Source organism: Thamnophis elegans, chromosome 16, assembly GCF_009769535.1.
Source record: "Thamnophis elegans isolate rThaEle1 chromosome 16, rThaEle1.pri, whole genome shotgun sequence".
Classification (NCBI taxonomy): Eukaryota; Metazoa; Chordata; class Lepidosauria; order Squamata; family Colubridae; genus Thamnophis; species Thamnophis elegans.
Genome location: NC_045556.1, coordinates 16,514,217 through 16,534,564, shown reverse-complemented (window position 1 = coordinate 16,534,564; position 20,348 = coordinate 16,514,217). Strand labels below are relative to the sequence as shown.

Here is a 20,348-nt window from a genome sequence, read left to right as displayed (position 1 = left end):
CAAGTTGGCCACACCCACCCAGTCACATGACTGCCAAGTCACTCCCACTCGGTCACATGGCTGGCAAGCCACTCCCACAAAGCAGGCCACAGACCTACAGAAGAGGTTCTAAAAAATTTTGAAACCCACCACTGATGGAATCATTTTCCAAATTCTTTCCAGAGAAAGGAGTGATGCTCCAACTATTTCTGCAAACAAGGATTCAGCCTTAGGGGTGATGATAGCCCTGCAGCTGGGGAAAAACCCCTCCATGGCTGAGTTATTTTTCCTCTGGAATTTAATGGAAGGTTAGGAAGCCAGAAAGGTTGAAAGGATATTTCTATATGAAACACAAAACATCCCATGTTCTCCTTGGCCATCTTATCTGTACACAAATTCCATCCATTAAAATTCTCCCTCCCCCCCCCCAAAAAAAATCTCTTTCATCTAATGGAATGAAAACTAAAAGAAGAATGCAAGGATTTATTTTCTTCTTCAAGACATTTGCATAGCCGAAATTTATTGCAGCTCTTCTTTGTTGACCATCCTAGAATCTAGATGCAGTCTGATAAATCATGTATTCATGGCTTATTCTTTTCAAGCAATTGTCTACCGAACAGTTTCCCTGACAGTGGGAAACAAAGGGACCTTTTCTGAGCATTGAATTCCCATTGGGATCAAGGAAGGAGGCAAGATGGTTGCAAGCGATTAAAATTCTCCAGAAGCAGAACAGGGAGCAGGGATGAAATTCAGTGGGTTCTGACAGGTTCTGGAGATCCAGTAGCGGAAATTTTGAGTAGTTTAGAGCAGTGGTCCCCAACCTTTTTATCGCCGTGGACCAGTCAGCCTTTGATAATTTTACCGTGGCCCGCTGAGCGCGCGCAGGGGTGGGAGGGCGTTGTTCGCGACGACACATTGATTGTCGTGGGGGAAATAGGGGGTGGGAGTATTAGGTATCTTCACTACCATATATAAAAGGAGATACTATCTTAAATAACAAAGTGGGCCCCCACCTCCAAAATATACTAAAAGAAAAAAGATTCCATGTGCTCAACTAATTTTTTTTTAAATCATCACTATATTATGGACTACAGACATATATATATATATATGTTTTCTGAGGTTTTCGCGGGTGTTAGTATGTAGGTCTCTAGTTGTTCGGGTTTTCTCCCGCGTAGAATTGGAGATGTCTTAGCCAAGACATCTCCAATTCTACGCGGGAGAAAACCCGAACAACTAGAGACCTATATATATATATATATATATATATATATATATATATATATATATATATATGTATATGTATATGTATATGTATATGTATATGTATATGTATATGTATATGTATATGTATATGTATATGTATATATATGTATATATACACACACACATATACATACATACATACATACATGCATATATACATACCGTACGTATGTACGTACGTATATATATAATGTCCAAATAACAGGAAAAGCGCTTCAAGGACCAAAGTATATTCCTTTTTTGCAGCCTTAAGAGAACTCTCGTTTTTTGAGGCTCAGAACCAGGCATTCTCGTGGGCTGCAAAAAGGAAACGCGACCCGGGAGCGCAGCCTCCAAGAGTCCATATCGCCAATAACTACGCGTGGGGGGAAAGGAAATGTGTTTTGTGAGGAAGAGAAAGAGCGCGCTTCACCGATGCCCGTTGGCGAAATTTTGGAAGAGAGGCAAGAGACTTCAGGCACCGAGCCCCCACCCCTGGCTGCGGCAACTGGAGCGGGCGGGAGGCAGGGAAGGGGTGGGCAAGACCGCCGCTTTTCCACCGTGCGCTGCCCCCCATCTCCCCTCAAAAGACCCCCCCCCCGCCCTCAGCTGCCCAACGTTCTCTCTCTCTCTCTCTCTCTCTCTCTACCTCTCCCGCCGTTCCTTCTCACAAGCCAAGGCCGGGCGGGGAAGCCGCCAGGGCCTCCAAGGGCTCCGCTTCCAGTGCATGGTCCGCCCCCTCCTCGCCTCGCTTCCAGGCGAGCCGACTGAGGCGAGAAAGGAGAAAGAGGCGGAGGCGTTCACTGAGGGGACGGCTGACTCGGGGAGGGGGCGGAGGTGGTGTAGTAGCGGGGGATTCTTCCTCCTCGCCTCACTTGCTCCTGTGCTTCCGCGCAGCTCCCCCCCCTCCGGCGACGGCGCTGCATGAGTGAAGAGTCGGCCGTTGCATGGCCCCCGGCCGCTGCGCGGCCCGGTGCCAGGTACTCCACGGCCCGGCACCGGTCCGCGGACCGGGGGTTGGGGACCACTGGTTTAGAGAACCGGCAAATGCCACCTGTGGCTGGTCCCATCCCAGAGTGGGGTGGGAATGGAGATTTTGCAATATCCTATTGCAAAGGTCTATTTCCCTTCCCTTCCACCCAATTTATTACATCTGGCTGTAGGGTGGGCCTTAAAAGAATCAAAATAAATTTTGCACATGAAGTTGACACGTTAGCAGGTCTTTCTGCCAAGAAGATAGGGTGTTAAGTTTTTACATTCTCCCGGAAGGAATTTAAAGAGATTTGTGTTGGACTTGTCTTAAGGAAATGGATTCTTCGTTGCTGCCATCATGAGTTTCTCTGAATTATGAGTCAGAAGCTGCTCTAAATACCAGAAGCTGTTTAGTTTGGGGATTTGTAAAAATTAAGCACATTTTTCTTCACATTTGTTCTTTCCTCCTCCACTTCCTCCTCCTCTTTTTATTCTCCTCCTCCTCCTCCTCCTCCTCCTCCTCCTCCTCCTCCTCCTCCTCCTCCTCCTCCTCCTCTTTTCTTGCCAAACCAATCACATCAAGGAAGAACATTGTTGTGTCTTCCTTTCCCACTCTTTTCAGAGCCTTTTCATTCAATAAAGTCTGCTCTTTATTGACACTGTTACTATGATTAGCTGTTTAGGATTTGATCTTTGGCAATTAGTGTCTGGCTTGTTGAACAAGCGCTTTGTGTCCCTGTAGAACAACAATTGTCTCTTTTCTCAGCCAAGAAACATATTTTGGAATCTTCTAACAGAGAGAAATGCACTCTGTGCTAAAGAGCTTGAGTTTAAGGGTTTTTCTCAGACTGTCGCTGACTTTTCCCTTGTCTCCATTCTCATATGGAGCCGAACATGCATTATTCGAGACCATTGGGCACAATTCATACCATGATTCTGCTAATTATTCAGTATAATGTGTAATGTAATTTTTCATCGGTATGCCTTTTTCTGGAAGTGGTTCCTGGTCTTAAATCAAAATCCTTCATTGCTTTCATTCGTAAAATCAGGCTCCTCTTCTAGCAGTCAATTACCGTACTTTTTGGAGTATAAGACGCACTTCTCCCCCCCCCCCATAAAAGTGGGTGAAAATTGTGGTGCGTCTTATACACCAAATGTTACCAAAAAAAAGTTTTTTTAAGTAGGGAGGTAGATAGAGGGATAGACAGGGAGAAAAAGAGAGAGAAATACAGTAGGTAGGGAGGGGAAGAGAGAGTGTGTGTCGGTAGGTAAGTAGGTAGAGGGGGGGAGAGAAAAAGGGGTAGAGAAAAATATACTAGATAGGTAGATTTTTCTGCTGGCACAGCACTTGATCAATGTAATTCTCATCAATCAGTTAAAGAGCTTTCCAAAAGGAAAAAAAAAGTTTTTGCATTCTGCAAACTTCACGAAAACGGGCCTGGTTTTTTTTTTCCAAAAAAGGGCATGAATAGCCTTGGGGGGGCTTGCAGAGTGTTCCGGGGGGGGGGGGAAAATGAGCAAAAAATGACCCGTTTTTCACAAAAACGTGCCCTTTTTTGTCAAAACAATTGCATGTATAGCCTTATGGAGGCTTATAGAGTGCTGCTGGGGGCTGGGGGAGGCAAAAAATGGCCCATTTCTTTTGCTCATTTCTGCCCTCCCCAGCCCCCAGGAGCGCTGGGAAAGCCTCCATAAGGGTATGCATGGCCGTTTTGGTGAAGGGGTGGGGCTTCAGGAGGGAAAAAAAGGCTGTATTTGGTGCATAAGACGCACCCAGATTTTCAGTCTCTTTTTTGAGGAAAAAAAGTGTGTCTTATAATGCGAAAAATACAGTACTTTACAACATTGGGGTAAATAGGAGGTCCTGGAGACAGAAGGTGTTTGGAGTGACTAGTTCTTTGGTTGCTGTAGAAACAGTGGTTCTCAACTTTTTCTTTACCATACTACAATGGTCATCAGTGTGAAAAAATAGTCCAAAGTCACATTTTTCAATGCTGTTTGTATCTTTTGAACAGTCGCTAAATGAACTGTTGCAAGAAGGGCTACCTGTAGCGAGCCAAAATCTATTTCAATTCCTTTCTAGTCAATTTCTAAAAGCTCAGAGAAAACTACCCAGCTTGGTCCACACTGGTTTCATAAACAGCAGGTACTTTCCTTGTGCGAAATCACATTATTCGAAACACAATAAACACAGCAACCGACAAAAAACCACAGCTGGCTTAATAAAGGCACATATGTGCTAGCCGTTCCCAACTCTAGGGGGCGGTGCTCATCTCTGTTTCAAAGCCGAAGAGCCAGCACTGTCCGAAGACATCCATGGTCATATGGCCGGCATGACTAAACACTGAAGGCACACAAAACACTGTTACCTTCCCACCAAAGGTGGTTCCTGTTTTTCTACTTGCATTTTTACATGCTTTCAAACTGCTAGGATGACAGAAGCTGGGAAAAGTAACGGGAGCTCACTCTGTTATGCGGCGCTAGGGATTCGAACCATCGAACTGCCCGTCTTTCTGATCGACACACTCAGCATCTTAGTCACTGAACCACCACGCTGTGTAAAACACTCTAAAAATGGTTGGGAAGAATCTAGATTTTGGGTGGTGGTGGTGGGGAATAGGAAAGAGGATGTTAGAGCCTACATGTCTGAAAGTGAAGTACGCAACACAGTAATGGGATATATATTAGTAGATGTTTCATCCAGCAGAGGGTAATGAAGCTCCGTTTTCCAAAACTTCCTCTTGTATAATCGGAATGTTTAACTGGGTTTCAGTTATCTCCTACCCCACCTGCTTCCTGCCAAGCCAGCCTTTGATGTTCACGGCTTACGGCACCAGACAACAAACACCATCCAAAGAGTATTCAAGATGAGCTTCGTCCCTGTTGGGTTTTGGCAACGGTTCATAGCCCGGATGCTGATCAGCCTTGCAGAGATGGATCTTCAGGTATGTGGATGAAAGGACTTCAGGGGGCGATGAAACCACAACACGTCTTGGCAAATGCGCTTCCTCGGTTTACAATGGAATGTATTGTTTTATCTAACTTGGTTAAAGATTTTTAAGAAGATAAAAAGGGGGTGGAAATGAATGCAAAGGGAGAAAATGAGAAGGAACAAAAGAGCTCATAGACAGAGCTAAGATGAACGAAAGAGACAATCTAAATGGAAAAGAAGGTGGGGGAAAACGATACAAGAGAAGTAGCTTCCAATCTTCTTTGCAGCAATTATAAATACAATTATAAAATATATAATTATAGATTTATCTCTTGCTCCGTAGTTGCAACTCACTCAGCTCTCTTTTCTATAAACTGTTCTGGTTGAGGATGGAATGTAAAGCATCAGCTGTGAATATCTTATGATTTTATGATCTTATCATCATAATCTTATGAGTAGCTTATGATTGCTATGGATCAAAGAAAGTTAAAAGTTATATTCTTTAGTAGGGCCCAAAGTCCAATCCCTTCAAAGCTTTACTTGGCATCCTTGGAAAATGTATCTTTTTAATTATGTGCCAGAAGTGCCTTATCATGAATGTAATATTAACGCACTTGCATCTTGCATGGCACAGATGGGACATCTCTGATTCTACAGAAGGACAGGACACCCTAAAACTGCGGGCAAAATACCAAGGAGTCTTGGGACTTTTGAGATTCAGAATCCAATATTCTAAAGGGATGGGGTTTTTTGCTTGTGATGTCTGATAGCATTAAATCTAATCATAATTATGACAACATATTAGCCATTTTCTGGCATGAACCAAACCTATCATAGAATTAGCTATAGGCTGAGTTCTCAATGGCTCAGTTAAGTTGTCTGCAATGAGGCACAATTATGAAGAAGAAATATCTGGGAAATAGAATTGATAGGATCACTTCTCAACAGTCTGCATCAATATTTTCCTATCTATCTATCTATCTATCTATCTATCTATCTATCTATCTATCTATCATCTATCTATCTATCTATCTATCTATCTATCTATCTATCTACCTACCTACCTACCTACCTACCTACCTACCTACCTACCTACCTACCGGTTCCAACCCAAAACCGCGCTCGACTAAACTGCGTCCGACTAAACCGTGTAGCTGACGTCATCAACAGGGCGACAACAGCGCGGAGACAGAAGCACGCTGTAAACCCTAACCTAAAATTAACCCCTAAACCTAAACCTAACCCCCCTAAACCTAATCCTAATCCTAAACCTAACCCTAAACCTAACCCTTAACCTAACCCTTAACCTAACCCTAAACCTAACCCTAACCCTTAACCTAACCCTAAACCTAACCCTTAACCTAACCCTTACCTTAAGTTGAATTGGCTTGCTTTCAAAGCACAATTTAAAGCGCCCTTCTTTCTCTGCGCTGGCTGTTGTCACCCTGTTGATGACGTCAGCGACGCGGTTTAATCGGGCGCGGCTTAATCGAGCGCGGTTTTGACGGGTCACGCCCACTGTTCCCTCTAAGGTGCGCGGCTGCGCGGCCGCGCATGTTGCAAGAAAACCCCGCGCAGCAGTTTTTAATCTGCCGCGCAGAGATTTCTTAAGGAAACGTGTGGAAGTCCTTTGCAGGCGGCTACAACTGAATCCGGCAGTGCTGTTGCCTGTTGGAGGAGGAGGAGGCGAACCAGCCTGCCACCACCGCCCACCGCCAGCCTCGCTGCTCTTCCCGCCCCCTTCTCAGCCCCACAGTCCAGCGGTCACAGCAGAAACAGCCCCGGGTCTCCGCTGCCGCTCCCCGCATTTTCTGGACGGGGTCTCGCAGGAAGGAATCCCCTCTCCAAGGGATCCCCATCCAGAAAATGCGGGGAATGGCAGCGGAGACCCGGGGCTGCTTCTGCTGCGACCGCTGGACTGTGGGGCTGGGAAGGGGGCGGGAAGAGCGGCGGGGCTGGCGGTGGCCGGCGGTGGCAGGCTGGTTCGCCTCCTCCTCCTCCAACAGCACTGCCGGATTTCCGCCCAACGCTGCGGGGGGCGCCAGCGGGAGCTTTGGCGGCTTCACCTCAGCCGCAGCGCTGGGCAGCAAATGTGTTGGTGCTGTTGGAGGAGGAGGAGGAGGAGGTGGCAGCAATAGCACCTGAGGACAGGACAAGAAGCAATGGAAACTTGTCAGGAGACTCAAGCTGGAAATAAGGAGAAATCTGACAGTAAGAACAATTAAAATCAATGGAATCTTAATTCATTTGCTACAGGTTTTCAAAAAACTGGATGGCCATTTGTCTCAGATGATATAGACTCCTGCCTTGGACAAGGGGCTGGACTAGAAGACCTCCAGTATCCCTTCTGATTCTATGATTTTAAAAACCACAAGCTTTTTACAGCTCGCTTGCAACTTTACCAAATTTAATTCAGCCATTTCCTTTTGTTATTAAATGGGTAAAGCTAGTTCAATGCACATGCGCTCCACTTTTAAGATGCTGAAAAAATCCCCATGACCTGCAACAAAATTCATTCTTCCACTCTTATCTTGCCCTAACTTCTGATGGGTTCCTGAAATATAGATCTATAAAATTTAGTGAAAATATTTCTATCTATTTTAATACAGACTCGTAAAACAGATTGGGACAAATGACATTAGTGCTCTGGGATAATAGCAGGTTTACTCTATTTGGATTGGATTTTCAGATAAAAGGTATCTTTTGTGCTAAGTTCTAACAATGTAGTTCTCTAATGTAACTATGAAACAGTCCAAATATATAATTCCCCTCAGGGAGGAATTCTGGGAGTTGAAGTCCACAAGTCTTAAAGCTGTCACGTTTGAAGACCCCTGGGGTTTTTTTCCCCTAAAGGGTTAGGGGTGCAAGGGTCTTGTAACAACAGCTTTAAGACTTGCGTGCTTCAAATGCCAGACTTTCTGAGCCAACATTTTGGTTGCTAAGCAGGAGCGTTGTTAAGTGATACTGATATTATATAACACTTTTAATTAAGCGGGTACCTTGAATAAACATAACTTTGAGTTTCAAATAATACTGATTTTGTTGTTGTCTTAGGTGACATCTGTGAAAAAAATTCAGGTGCTCAGGCATGAAAATATGCCGCTCAAACACTATACTTTTCTGCTCACACTGAAAAAAAATTAGAGGGAACATTGGTCACGCCTACCTACCTACCTACCTATCTACCTACCTACCTATCATTTCTATCTTCTATCTATCATCACTATCATCTATCTGTCATCTCTATCATCTATCATCTATCATCTATCTATCTATCTATCTATCTATCTATCTATCTATCTATCTATCTATCTATCAGCTATCTATCTACCTATCATCTCTATCATTTATCATCCATCTATCGCCTCTATCATCTATCTTTATCAACTCTCTCACTCTCATCTATCTATCATTCCTATCATCTATCTGTCATCTCTATCTATCTATCTATCTATCTATCTATCTATCTATCAATCAATCATCTATCTATCTACTCTATCATCTATATCATCTATATATCTGTCATTTCTATTATCTATCTATTTTTCTATCATCTATCACCTATCTGTCTGTCTGTCTATTTATCTACCTCTATCTATCTATCATCTATCTATATCATCTATCATCTATCTATCTACTCTATCATCTATCATCTCTATCTATATATCTGTCATTTCTATCATCTATCTATCTCTTTCTATCTCTATCATCTATCATCCAGCTATGTCTGTCTGTCTGTCTGTCTGTCTGTCTGTCTGTCTGTCTATCTATCTATCTATCTATCTATCTATCTATCTATCTATCTATCTATCTATCTATCTATCTCTTATGATCTATCTATCTACTCTATCATCTATCTATCATCTATATCTGTCATTTCTATCATCTATCTATCATCTCCATAATCTATCATCTATATCTATCATCTATATCTATTTCTCTCTCTCTCTATCTATCTATCTATCTCTATCTTATCATCTATCTATCTATCTTTCTATCTCTATCATCTATCATCCAGCTGTCTGTCTGTCTGTCTGTCTTCTGTCTCTATCTATCTATCTATCTATCTATCTATCTATCTATCTATCTATCTCTATCTTATCATCTATCTATCTATCATCTCTATCATCTATCTATCATCTATATCTATCATCTATATCTATCCTTCCATCCTTCCAAAGTGGGTGAAATGAGGACCCAGACTATGGGGGCGATATGCTGACTCTGTAAACCGCTTAGAGAGGGCTATTTGTATCTCTATATCTATCTATCTATCTATCTATCTATCTATCTATCTATCTATCTATCTATCTATCTGATGTATTGTCCTCCCATCGTACTGGACAACTTAGAATATTATTTGCTAAATGATTGTGGTCTGGAGGTCAGAAATCAGGGTTTTCAGGAACAATGTTGGCAAGGATGCCAAATTTCAGTTTGCTAATGGAGATGCCTCTTGATTAAATCTGAAGGAAGGTATTTTGTAGTCATCAAGAACCCGCCAAAACCGTCCTTCACAATGATAGAACAGAGCTTTGTTTTTCCCTTCAAAGCAAAAGTGATTCAAGCATGCCTGTAACCAGAGTGTGTGTGTTCTGCGGAAGACATAATAGAAAATACATTTGACACTAGTTAATTCTAAGCACTTGATTACATTGGCATTAACTTCATGGGCAATCTGTGTAATTAGCCACCCAATCTTGTTATCTTGTTATTATCTTGTCATCACTTCAAACTGTTCAGTTGATTTGTATCAACACTGGGAATAATTCTGCATGATTTCAGGGCCATAGTAGGCTCGTATAAACATTCAATTTTTGCGGGGGAAAGATTGAAAATATATCTCGGTAACCCTGCAGGGTGTGTTCTTGGTATCACCCCAGAATTAAGGTTGCAAAACAAAGACCTTCGGTGGCAAGGTGACTGATTGATTGATTGCCGGCACCAACAAAATATAGTTTCCCAAAATTGAAACAACCCATTCTTCCATTGATCTCTGAGCCAGACAGACTTTACTTTGAATAGCCTTCAGTTCTGGGGAAGATTTGGGAAAACTGAAACAGCTGTAAAGAAAAATGTGAAGATGATCAGGAGATAATGTAGGAAGCATTGTATTTTTGGAAGAGATTGAAGGACATGGTTATGATTAGCTTTCAGAAAGCAGGTGTCAGACCTGTCCCAATCTGATCCCTTAGGAAAGAAAGACCATCGACTCCATTTGTTTGAAATGAAGAAATATTTTACTAAAAGATGTTGGCTGCAGTAAAGTCAGGCAAGATTTTGGTTTCCCACATGCAAAAAATAGAGAAAAGTTTCCCCACTTCCCAGCCCGCCCCCCCCATGATCAGTTTGTTTTTAGCCAATCAGAACTCGCTGAATTGTTTTGAGAACACAGATGTTTTGGGGTAATCCACATTCTTTCTCAGGGTGCCTGGCCTTGGATGCTGATACAAATTGGTTCTGACTTTCTCTGGTCTTTATCACCTGCCATTCCCTCTCCCTATTTCCCATCATGTCCACACACCATTTTATTGCCCATTTATCTTCCCGCCTGCTTCTAACCTTTGATCGCAGGATTGACCCCCTCTTCTTTGTGGCAGCCCCTCAAATACTGGAATACTGCCATCATGTCACCCCTAGTCCTTCTTTTATCTGGACTGGCCTGCAACCATTTTTCATATGCTTTAATCTTAATCATCTTAATTGCTCTTCTCTGCACTTTTTCCGAAGTCTCCGCGTATTTTTTTGTAATGGGGGTGACCAAAACTGGATGCAGTATTCTAGGTATGGCCTTACTAAGCTTTTATTTTATTTATTACTGATCTGGTACTGTTCTTTTTGTAATATGTTCATTTTCCTCCCCTCTTCTAGTTCTTTGAAAACAAGAGGGTGACCAAGACCAGAAATAAAAGTTCTGTAATCTACAGCTTTACGGGCACACAAAGAAACAGATGCAGCACATTCCGTGTTAAAAGAAATCACACAATTTATTGGCAAGAGGGATTGTTTGTCTCCTTCGATGGAGGCTATTTGAGGTAAATATTACAGAAGGCGTATTCAGTCTTAAGGCATTCCAAACCCCAAAGTAAGATGGAACTCTAAAAATGCCTCTCATCATTGACATTTCTTGGTAAGCAGAGATATGAGCTTAATTTTGCACAATTCAAAAATTGCAGCAACAGATTCGCTGCCCCGTTGCTGGGTGGGCGTGGCCATGGTGGGCATGGCCTAGTCAGCCTCCTGCACCACGGCGGTTCAAATTTGGCAGTTCAAATTTCAACAGGCTCAAGGTTAACTCGGCCTTCCATCCTTCCGAGGTGGGTAAAATGACGACCCAAATTGTTGGGGGCAAGAGGCTGACTCTGTAAACTGCTTAGAGAAGGATGTAAAACAGAAAGCTTGGGGGCCAAAGTAGATATTTGTATTCTCCTGCTCCCACACCTTTGAACTTGTGACAACTAGTGGTTCCGTAATGTTTCCCTTTGTGTTTTTTTTTTGTTCTTTGAGATCAACTTTTTTTGTGTGAGAGTGACGAGTTCTATTCTGAGGCTATAAACACACTACCAGACTGCACAGTTTTCTCAAATCATCTTAATCTTCGATAATGAATTGTTCCCCATAAGCACTTTTTTTTTCAGCCTGGTTCTGTTTGGAAGAAATTGGGGAGGGGGGGGTATTGAAAACAGAGTGAAGTCCTACAAATTTGCAAAGCATGTCTACACCAGTGGTGGGTTTCAAAAATTGTTCGAACCTACTCTGTGGGTGTGGCCTCCTTTGTGGGAGTGGCTTGATGCCCATGTGACCGGATGGGAGTGGCTTGCTGCCCATGTGACCAGATATGAAGATGCCGATAACACTTGTCAGAACCACCTTAAATTACCTCACACACACACTGGCATGCATAAGAATATGATGTAAACTTATTTTTTAAAAGGCATCTTTGGTTTGTGTTAAAACAACTTCAACACACGCAATGTTCTGATTGCACCACAAACGCAGTAGTCATCCTTACCTTTCACAGAGGCACTGAGTTTTATAAATATGAGCATGATAGTGTAGAATAATCATATCCAAGGACCAGTGGTGGGTTTCAAAAAAATTTGGAACCTCTTCTATAGGTGTGGCCTGCTTTCCGGGTCCACTGGTGGAACCTCTTCTAACCGGTTCGGTAGATTTGACGAACCGGTTCTACCGAATAGGTGCAAACTGGTAGGAATCCACCTCTGGTCTACACCACCTTTCAGACGGGGACTTTTAGTACACAAATGCAAATTTTAAACTTCTTTGACCCTCACACAAGGAAGAGCAATTTCAGGATGCATGCTGTGCGTTCACACAGGTTCACAGGTTGTATATATAACCTCCCTTTTATTTCCAACTGCCTGCCTTTTCCCTTGTCTGATTATAAAAAGATCCCTGTTGGACTGGGACATGAAAGTGGAGTGGTCAATTCCTAGGAATACAAGTGGTCCTTGACTTATAGGACCACAATTGAGCCCAAAATGTCTGTTGTTATGTGAGCTTTGCCCCATTTTACATCCTTTCTTGCCACCGTTGTTAAGAGAATCACTGCAGGTGTTAAATTAGTAACACAGTTGTTAAGTGAATCTGGTTTCCCCATTGAATTTGCTCTCATGACACGGGGACACTGCAGATCATCATAACTATGAGTCAGTTTCCATAGATCACGTGACTATGGGGATGCTGCAATGGTCGTAAGTGTGAAAAACAGCTGTAAGTCATTTTTTTTCAATGATGTTGTAACTTTGAATGGTCTCTAAATGAAGTGTTGTAAGTTGAGGAGTGTTGTAAGGCGTGAAAGGGTAGGAGGCAGCAAGTCTGTGAAAAACCTGGGTCTCCTGCTACATCCTGATGTATGCCCCCTTTTGCACTTAGATGAAAGACGCAGCCCTATTAAAAACAAATAGAAATAAGTAGCTAACGGGGGGCAAAAGAGGTTTCGTAACTGCTGAGTCTCAGTGGGGAAGCTGCTAGAGATCTACCCAATGCTCCTTCCATTCGATCAGTTTCTCAATCTTCCTTCTCTTTCGCTTTGATTCCTCCAGCGTGGAGTCCTCTGATGTGAATTGGAAGAAGAAGAAAAGTGGTGGCATTAAAATCATCTGCCAGTCAGACGTGAGGGATTTTTCAGCCATGGCTTTCATCACTGATCACGTGAATTCTTTGATCGACCAATGGTTTCCTGGTAAGAATGATTTCTGCATTTTAATGTGTGCCACTGTGTACACAGAAACAAAGGTTGTCATGTCCTACTCTACCCTACCCTGCGCTACGCTACCCTACTGTACCCTACTCTACCCTACCCTACTCTACCCTAACCTACACTACCCTATCCTACCCTACTCTACCCTAGCCTAGCCTAGCCTAGCCTAGCCTATTCTACTCTACTCTACCCTACTCTACTCTACCCTATCCTACTCTACCCTACTCTATCCTACCATACCATACCCTACCCTACTCTACCCTACCCTACTCTACCATATGTTACCTTACCTTATCTTATCTTGTCATTTTGGCTAAAATAAGGATGAAGTGGCCTAAGCTTGAAACATTATGTTAGCCTTAGGGATGTAGCACCCTGGACGATCATATTACAAGAAACAAATTGTGTGATTTGTTCTGTTTTGGCTTATTGTGCTGTATGAATCCATCTCATTCATTCATTCACTCTATGGCCGCCTATAGGCCATCTTCACAATGAGCTAAAAACATAAAATACAGCAAAACAATGAAAACATATCATATCAGAGACAGTTCATAGCTAAACATCCCTACCGTAAAGTAATCACTTAAACTATTTAAACAATCTCACTTAATGTTCTGACGCAACACCTGCGAGAAGAGCCAGGTTTTCAACCGATGTTATGGATACTGTGTTATGAATATAAACCATATTTTGTAGCTTACAATACGGTGTTAATCCATTATTATTTATTTAAGAAACCGTAACTCAGCATGGTTATGAATTCAGCCCCACTATCAGGTGATCTACTTCAACTATAATTTGTAAAGATTGCACTGGCCGCTTCAGAATGGTTTGTGAAAAATGAACAAATGTTTTCATCTTGTGTGACATTATATTAATGCGATTGCTCACTTAAAAAGTTCACAAACGTGAGGATAATTTAATACAAAGTGTGCATGTGCGTGTGAGCCTCTGATCATGCACTCAAAAAGAACTAACGGGCCAAAAAACCATCCATAAATGCATTTTGAAGACGCATTTCCTCCCTTTTCCCAAAATGTCAGTTATAAAATATGCATGCCTCATTGAAAATCAAAGAATACTGTGTTTTTAATTTCAGAATGTTGTCTTTGTTCGAAAGCAGATTCAGATCACTTAACTTCCCCAGTAAATTGATTCATCAACTAATCATCACATTACTCCATTAATTAAGTTAACGCTTTGATCATTTCTGAAAGTTGGTCATGCATGAAAAAGAAGAAAGGAATGGCATTATGAAAACTAAATTTAAATTCTGATCTGAATAAGTTTGGGGTGTATAAACTGATGAAGAAGCGAAGTAGTAAAAACACAGAACTAAGTCATTGATTTCATGATTAGGTGATTCTGGCAACAGCCTGTTAAAAAAAGGAAAAGAAAAATATGCTGAGGACTATCTGTACTGTTAGTTTCGAAGACTCAATCTTACCTCCTGCAGATACCAGTTGCAAGGAAACATCAGCAATAGCAATAGCAATAGCACTTAGACTTATATACTGCTTCATGGCCCTATCTAAGTGGTTTACAGAGTCAGCCTATTGCCCCCAACAATTTTGATCCTCATTTTACCAACCTGGGATGGATAGAAGACTGAGTCAACCTTGAGCCAGTCAGGATCGAACTGCTGGCAGTGAGCAGTGAATTAGCCTGCAATACTGCATTCTAACCAGAGGTTGGTTCCTACCAGTTTGGCCCGGTTCGGCCCAGTAGGTAGTAACTCGGCCGTCCATGCACCTGAACCAGTTCTATTGTTGGCGGCGCCACCTTTATTTTTGCTTCCCCACATGCGCAGAACTATCTCCATAGCAGAAATGTAATATTTCCCCCTTTTCTTGCATTCTGCACATGCACAGACCTTTTTTAGGTGTAAATGCACACATGCATTTTTTGCACACTGAACTGGCAATAATGTCGGTAGCATCCCACCACCATGACTCACATAGTAGTAGAGGAATATACATTCATCTCCTTGCAGAGCAGTCCGTAAATATATGGTTAGCTACTGTGTTATACCCATTGGAGGATCAGGATGATCTTGGCTTGATCTATTGGAACTCGTCTTTGGTTCTACTGTCAAGGAGCACATCCAGAAGCCCAAAGGCATCTGTCATCCCCAGAAGCCTTGGAGAAACTCCTTGGAGCTTTGTCAAAAGTTGCAACTAGCTTTGTCTTCAGCTTTTGAGGGCCAGAAGGAGAAAATAATTGTATGAACTGTGTTAATTGTATAATTTAATACAATATAACATCAGTTAAATTAATACAATATAACATCAGTTAAATTAAATCAAATATTTGGTTTGAATCAGAAGACTTTGGGGAATGTTTAGGGAATGAGCTGTGGTGGTGCAGTGGTTAGAGTGCAGTACTGCAGGCTACTTCTTCTGACTGCCAGCTGCCTGCAATTTGGCAGCTCGAATCTCATCAGGCTCAAGGTTCACTCAGCCTTCCATCCTTCTAAGGTCAGTAAAATGTGGGCCCAAATTGTTGGGGGCAATAGGCTGACTCTGTAAACTGCTTAGAAAGGGCTGTAAGGCACTGTGGAGTGGTATATAAATCACTTCTATAATGACGTGACTTATATACAACTTACATAATCTAGCATTCTATAATGCTATTGCTATATTGTCCCTGGTGTGTGGGGCATCAAATGGAAATGATGGTTCCTAACTTGAAAAAAGTTGCACAGCTTGAATTTTTTTAAAGGCCCTGAAACGAATGATTTTGATAAATAGATCCTCTAGCTGTCATCCCTAACTATTCCCCACCAGTTTAACTTCCTAAGATTTAGACTTTGTGCTTTTAAGTAAGTAGTGTTTCTAGCAAGCTTCTCAGAGCCTGCAGAGGGAAAGTTTTCTTTGCAATGGCCTTTTCAGACCTTGAAAAGAATTTGGCAGGGAAGCCAGTACCTCTTCAGAGAGCATTTTAATATTCTGGCAACTGGACTCCGAAACTCAGAGCAGGTGCAAAAATTAGAAGTCCGTCAGCATTTTTTATGCATTTTAATAAATTGGTGGGGGGAGGGGGAAATTGCCAGATTCCTTCCGATTTTGGGATGCCAAAGACTATGTCTGCCTGCCTATACTTCCAGTTCTAGCACAGGATCTTATTTGGATTCAAGGGCAGATGTCGCTGCAATCCCCATTGTCCATTCCTCTGATAGCAGTAGCACTTAAAACTTATAGACCGCTTCACAGTGCTTTACCGTGGGATTCAGCCAATTCGTACCTCTCCGGGAGAACCGGTTGTTAACTTTCTAAGTAGTTCAGAGAACCGGTTGTTGGAAGAAATCTCATTTTGTCCCCGTCCCCCCCCACTTTACAGGGCTAATCCTGCAAGGAAGGCAAGAAGGAAACATTCTGGTGTTGTTTCTAGCCTAGTCTTTATTGCCCTGCTTAGAGAAACTGCCTCTCCGGTTAACCCTTATTACATTGTAACTGCTAAGGTGAAGCGCCCATTGATGTGAGTGATGTTGAGTTGGCCACGCCCACCCAGTCACATGACCACCAAGCCTCACTTACCCAGCTGGTCATTAGGACAGAGAACCGGATGTTAAATTATTTGAATCCACCACTGTTTACAGCCCTCTCTAAACAGTTTACAGAGTCAGCCTATTGCCACCAACAATCTGGGTCCTCATTTTACCCATCTCGGAAGGATGGAAGGCTGAGTCCACCTTGAACCTGGTGAGATTCGAACTGCCAAACTGTTGGCAGCTGGTGATCAGCAGAAATAGCTTGCAGTACTGCACTCTAATCACTGCAGCACTATGGCTCTTATTTGATATCCATCAAATAATGCTCTGGGCAGTCCCTGGGAGTTCTATGGCCTTCAATTATCCATGAGTTATATTTTTTCAATTGTGGAAAGTCTATTCAGAGAACTGTTCCATGAGCATGATTGATACATGTGCCTATTGTGTCCTGCTCATTTTTCACCTCATTGCCCAGTTCTGGGACAAAATTGAAAGAGATATCTCCAGTGTGAATGTTTGTGTCCCCCCCTGGGAGGGAGATGGATGGCTCTGAAATTTGAGATATAAATAAATGAAACTATATTTCTCCAGCCCTCACTGCCACCGAGAGTGACGGGAGTCTACTGATGGAGCAATATGTACCTTGCCCCATCTGTTCAACCACAAAGTCCCAGGATGGAGAGGACAACCCCAAAAAAGAAGATGGACAGTACTTCAATATGGAAGACTGTTTTCTCACAGCTATTGAACAAGACCACATCACCTGTGCCCAGCACCCAGATCTACCTGTCCCTTTACAGGAGCTGGTCCCTGAACTTTTCATGACGGACTTTCCAGCCAGGTAAGAAGGAATTTTCATTCTTTCTCCCAAAATTATGGCTTTTGAGTTTTTTTTCTTGAGGTTTCTTACATCCCCCCCCCAAAAAATATCCCCTACTGTGCATAAGAATATACATTAAAGTCATGTTTGCAGCAAATTCCTTACATTTCTGCCTACTGTGGTCTATCTCAGCAAGCTTTTCCAGCCTGGTCCTCTTCAGGTATGCTAAGAAATTAAACTTCCAGAATTTCCACCAGTAGAATTTGGGGACTTGCATTTTCTATATAGTTGGAAAAATTAATCAGTGGAAACTCCAGATGTTGTAGGTGCTCCATCACTGGAGGTTTTCAAGAAGAAACTAGATAGCCATTTGTCTTGAATGATATAGGCAGTGGTGCAATTCAGCCGGTTCTATCCGCTTCTGGTGGGCCGGTAGGGGCAGCCATGGGAGGCTCCGCCCACTCATCCGGACATCATCACATCCCGTTTTTGATGCTCTGCGCATGTGCGGAAGGTTCTGTGCATGCGCGGAGGTGCGCTCACATTTGCGAACCAGTAGCGAAGGTAAATTGATTTCACCCATGGATATAGGGCCTCATGCCTGAGCAAGGGGTTGGACTGGAAGACCTCCAAGGTCCCTTCCAACTCTGTTATTCTGTTAATACATTGAGTGGTATCGAGTTGACCTAATTATAGTTAACTTAGTTGGCCTAGTTAAAGGGGACCTTGGTCACAGCTGTCCCACCTGTCCAAGTGGTAGATGATCACCTGAAATTGATATAAAAATTGCAGTTTTTAGGATGATAGAATAAGTAAAAAAAAAAAAAACAACCTTGACTACTGCTGACAGCAATTATAGTATCTCTTTTGTTGACAGTTCAGAATTGGCTTTCATTTTTTTCAGGGATTTTTTTAATTTCAGAGTTTAGCTGACAAACTGGGATTTCCTTGTGGTCTCCTATCCTAGTCCTAGTCACATCTAACCCTGCTTAATTTTTTGGGGCATCCGCCCAGGTTAACTACCAGCTGCTGGATGAAAATGTTAACCACACAAAGCGAGCAATGCTTTTAATCTCATCTAAATTGAAATGCAATCAAATCTTATGTTATTTCCATCCTATCCCCATTTTAGAGGGGAAAGTATCTTTTTCACACTTTGCAAAGTCCAAGTTTGAAGCTCGGCTTGGGGGAAAAAATGTGCATCTTTTTTGTAAACAGACATGCTATCCCAGGAAAAGCTGGTGGGAAAACTGTTATTCATAAGCATCCGCTTGCACATGTCAAAAATGTCTCTTTGGTTTTCTTATTTATTTTATTTGTTGTTTCCTAAATGTATGGGCCACCTGTCTTACCTGAATCTCCCATACCTGTCTTTTGAAGTGATGCTACCCATTAAAAAATATAAAAAATATAAATAACCCATTAAAATGAAAATATATATTTTTTTAAAAAACCAAACCACATTAGCTACTGCCAATAAAACAGCCTGTCTATCCAAGACAGTAATTAAAAAATGTGTTCTCTTCTTGATTATCTTCTAGACAGCAGATGGCTGGAAGAAAAATAAAGATTCATCTTGGCCAGGGAAGTGGGCATTGTCTGTTCTGGGAGATTAGGAAGAGGAGAAATGGGGGATGCTAAATTTTGGCTTGCGTTGACCGAAATTGCTTAATAATCCCATTTCTCTCTCTGCTTCATTCGGTATGCTTGGCAGATTATTCTTGGAAAATAGCAAACTGGAATACGTAGAAAATGAAAACAGTATCCTCGGCCAAGGAGGAAGTGGGACAGTTATCTACCGGGCACAGTATCAAGGGAAGCCGGTAGCCATCAAGCGTTTTCAGATTAAAAAGTATAAGACTTCTGCCAATTCAGCAGGAGGTAAGGAAGCCAGCGTTGAGCAATGTGTAACAGTGGCTTTTTTCTCCTTCCACATGTAGGCAAATGTTACCCCTTTTCAGTATCAGGAGCACCTGTTTAAATGTAGCCTTTAGAGCAGGGCTCTCCAACTTTGAGAACTTTTAAGATTTGTGGACCTCAGCTCTTAGAAATAACCGCTTTGTAAACGCATGGCACAACATAGGAGAACAAGCCCATCGGGACTAGATTCAGCAGTCCGCCTGTTCTGACCGAGGCTACCCAAGAGCATGAAGCAAACTCCTTGTCCCGACAAAAAACCCATTTAGTAATTGACTGTGAATTCTGCTCATTCACATCCAGCAAAGACTTTCAAGGGAGGGTTTACAGTCACAGACCCAGAGGTGGGTTCCTACCAGTTCGCACCTATTCGGTAGAACCGGTTCGTCAAATCTACCGAACCCATTAGAAGAGGTTCCACCAGTGGACCCGGAAAGCAGGCCACACCTACAGAAGAAGTTCCAAAATTTTTTGAAACCCACCACTGCACACACCTTCTCTGGCTTGGAGAGCTGACAGACCGATATCTGCAAAACTTGGCAAGGAGTCTCGGAGAGTCACAAACCAATTAAATGAACTAATTGTCTCCTACAAACTCCACCCCCTTTTCACTCCTCTTTTATTTCCTCTGGGAGGGGCCGTTCATCGTCCACCTGTGGCCTTACTCCCAAGTCGACCCCTGTTCTTTAGCTGTTCCCTTCATCTGGCAACTCTGCGCATGCACACCCTGGGAACAGGCTCCAGCTGTTTGTCTGCCTCACTGATG

The 20,348-nt window shown here is 42.5% G+C and overlaps 1 protein-coding gene across 6 annotated transcripts in view; it reads left to right on the top strand.

The window, feature by feature from the left end:
* The window catches only part of LRRK1 (leucine rich repeat kinase 1), a 93,527-nt gene that overhangs the window by 46,146 nt on the left and 27,033 nt on the right, over positions 1–20,348 (top strand). For all 6 annotated transcript variants that reach the window (XM_032232623.1, XM_032232624.1, XM_032232628.1 and 3 more), the window contains 5 exons: positions 4,970–5,141; positions 11,000–11,163; positions 13,195–13,334; positions 17,437–17,686; positions 19,380–19,546. In XM_032232623.1, coding sequence (XP_032088514.1) covers positions 4,970–5,141; positions 11,000–11,163; positions 13,195–13,334; positions 17,437–17,686; positions 19,380–19,546 — 893 coding nt within the window. The remainder of the gene's footprint in view (positions 1–4,969; positions 5,142–10,999; positions 11,164–13,194; positions 13,335–17,436; positions 17,687–19,379; positions 19,547–20,348) is intronic.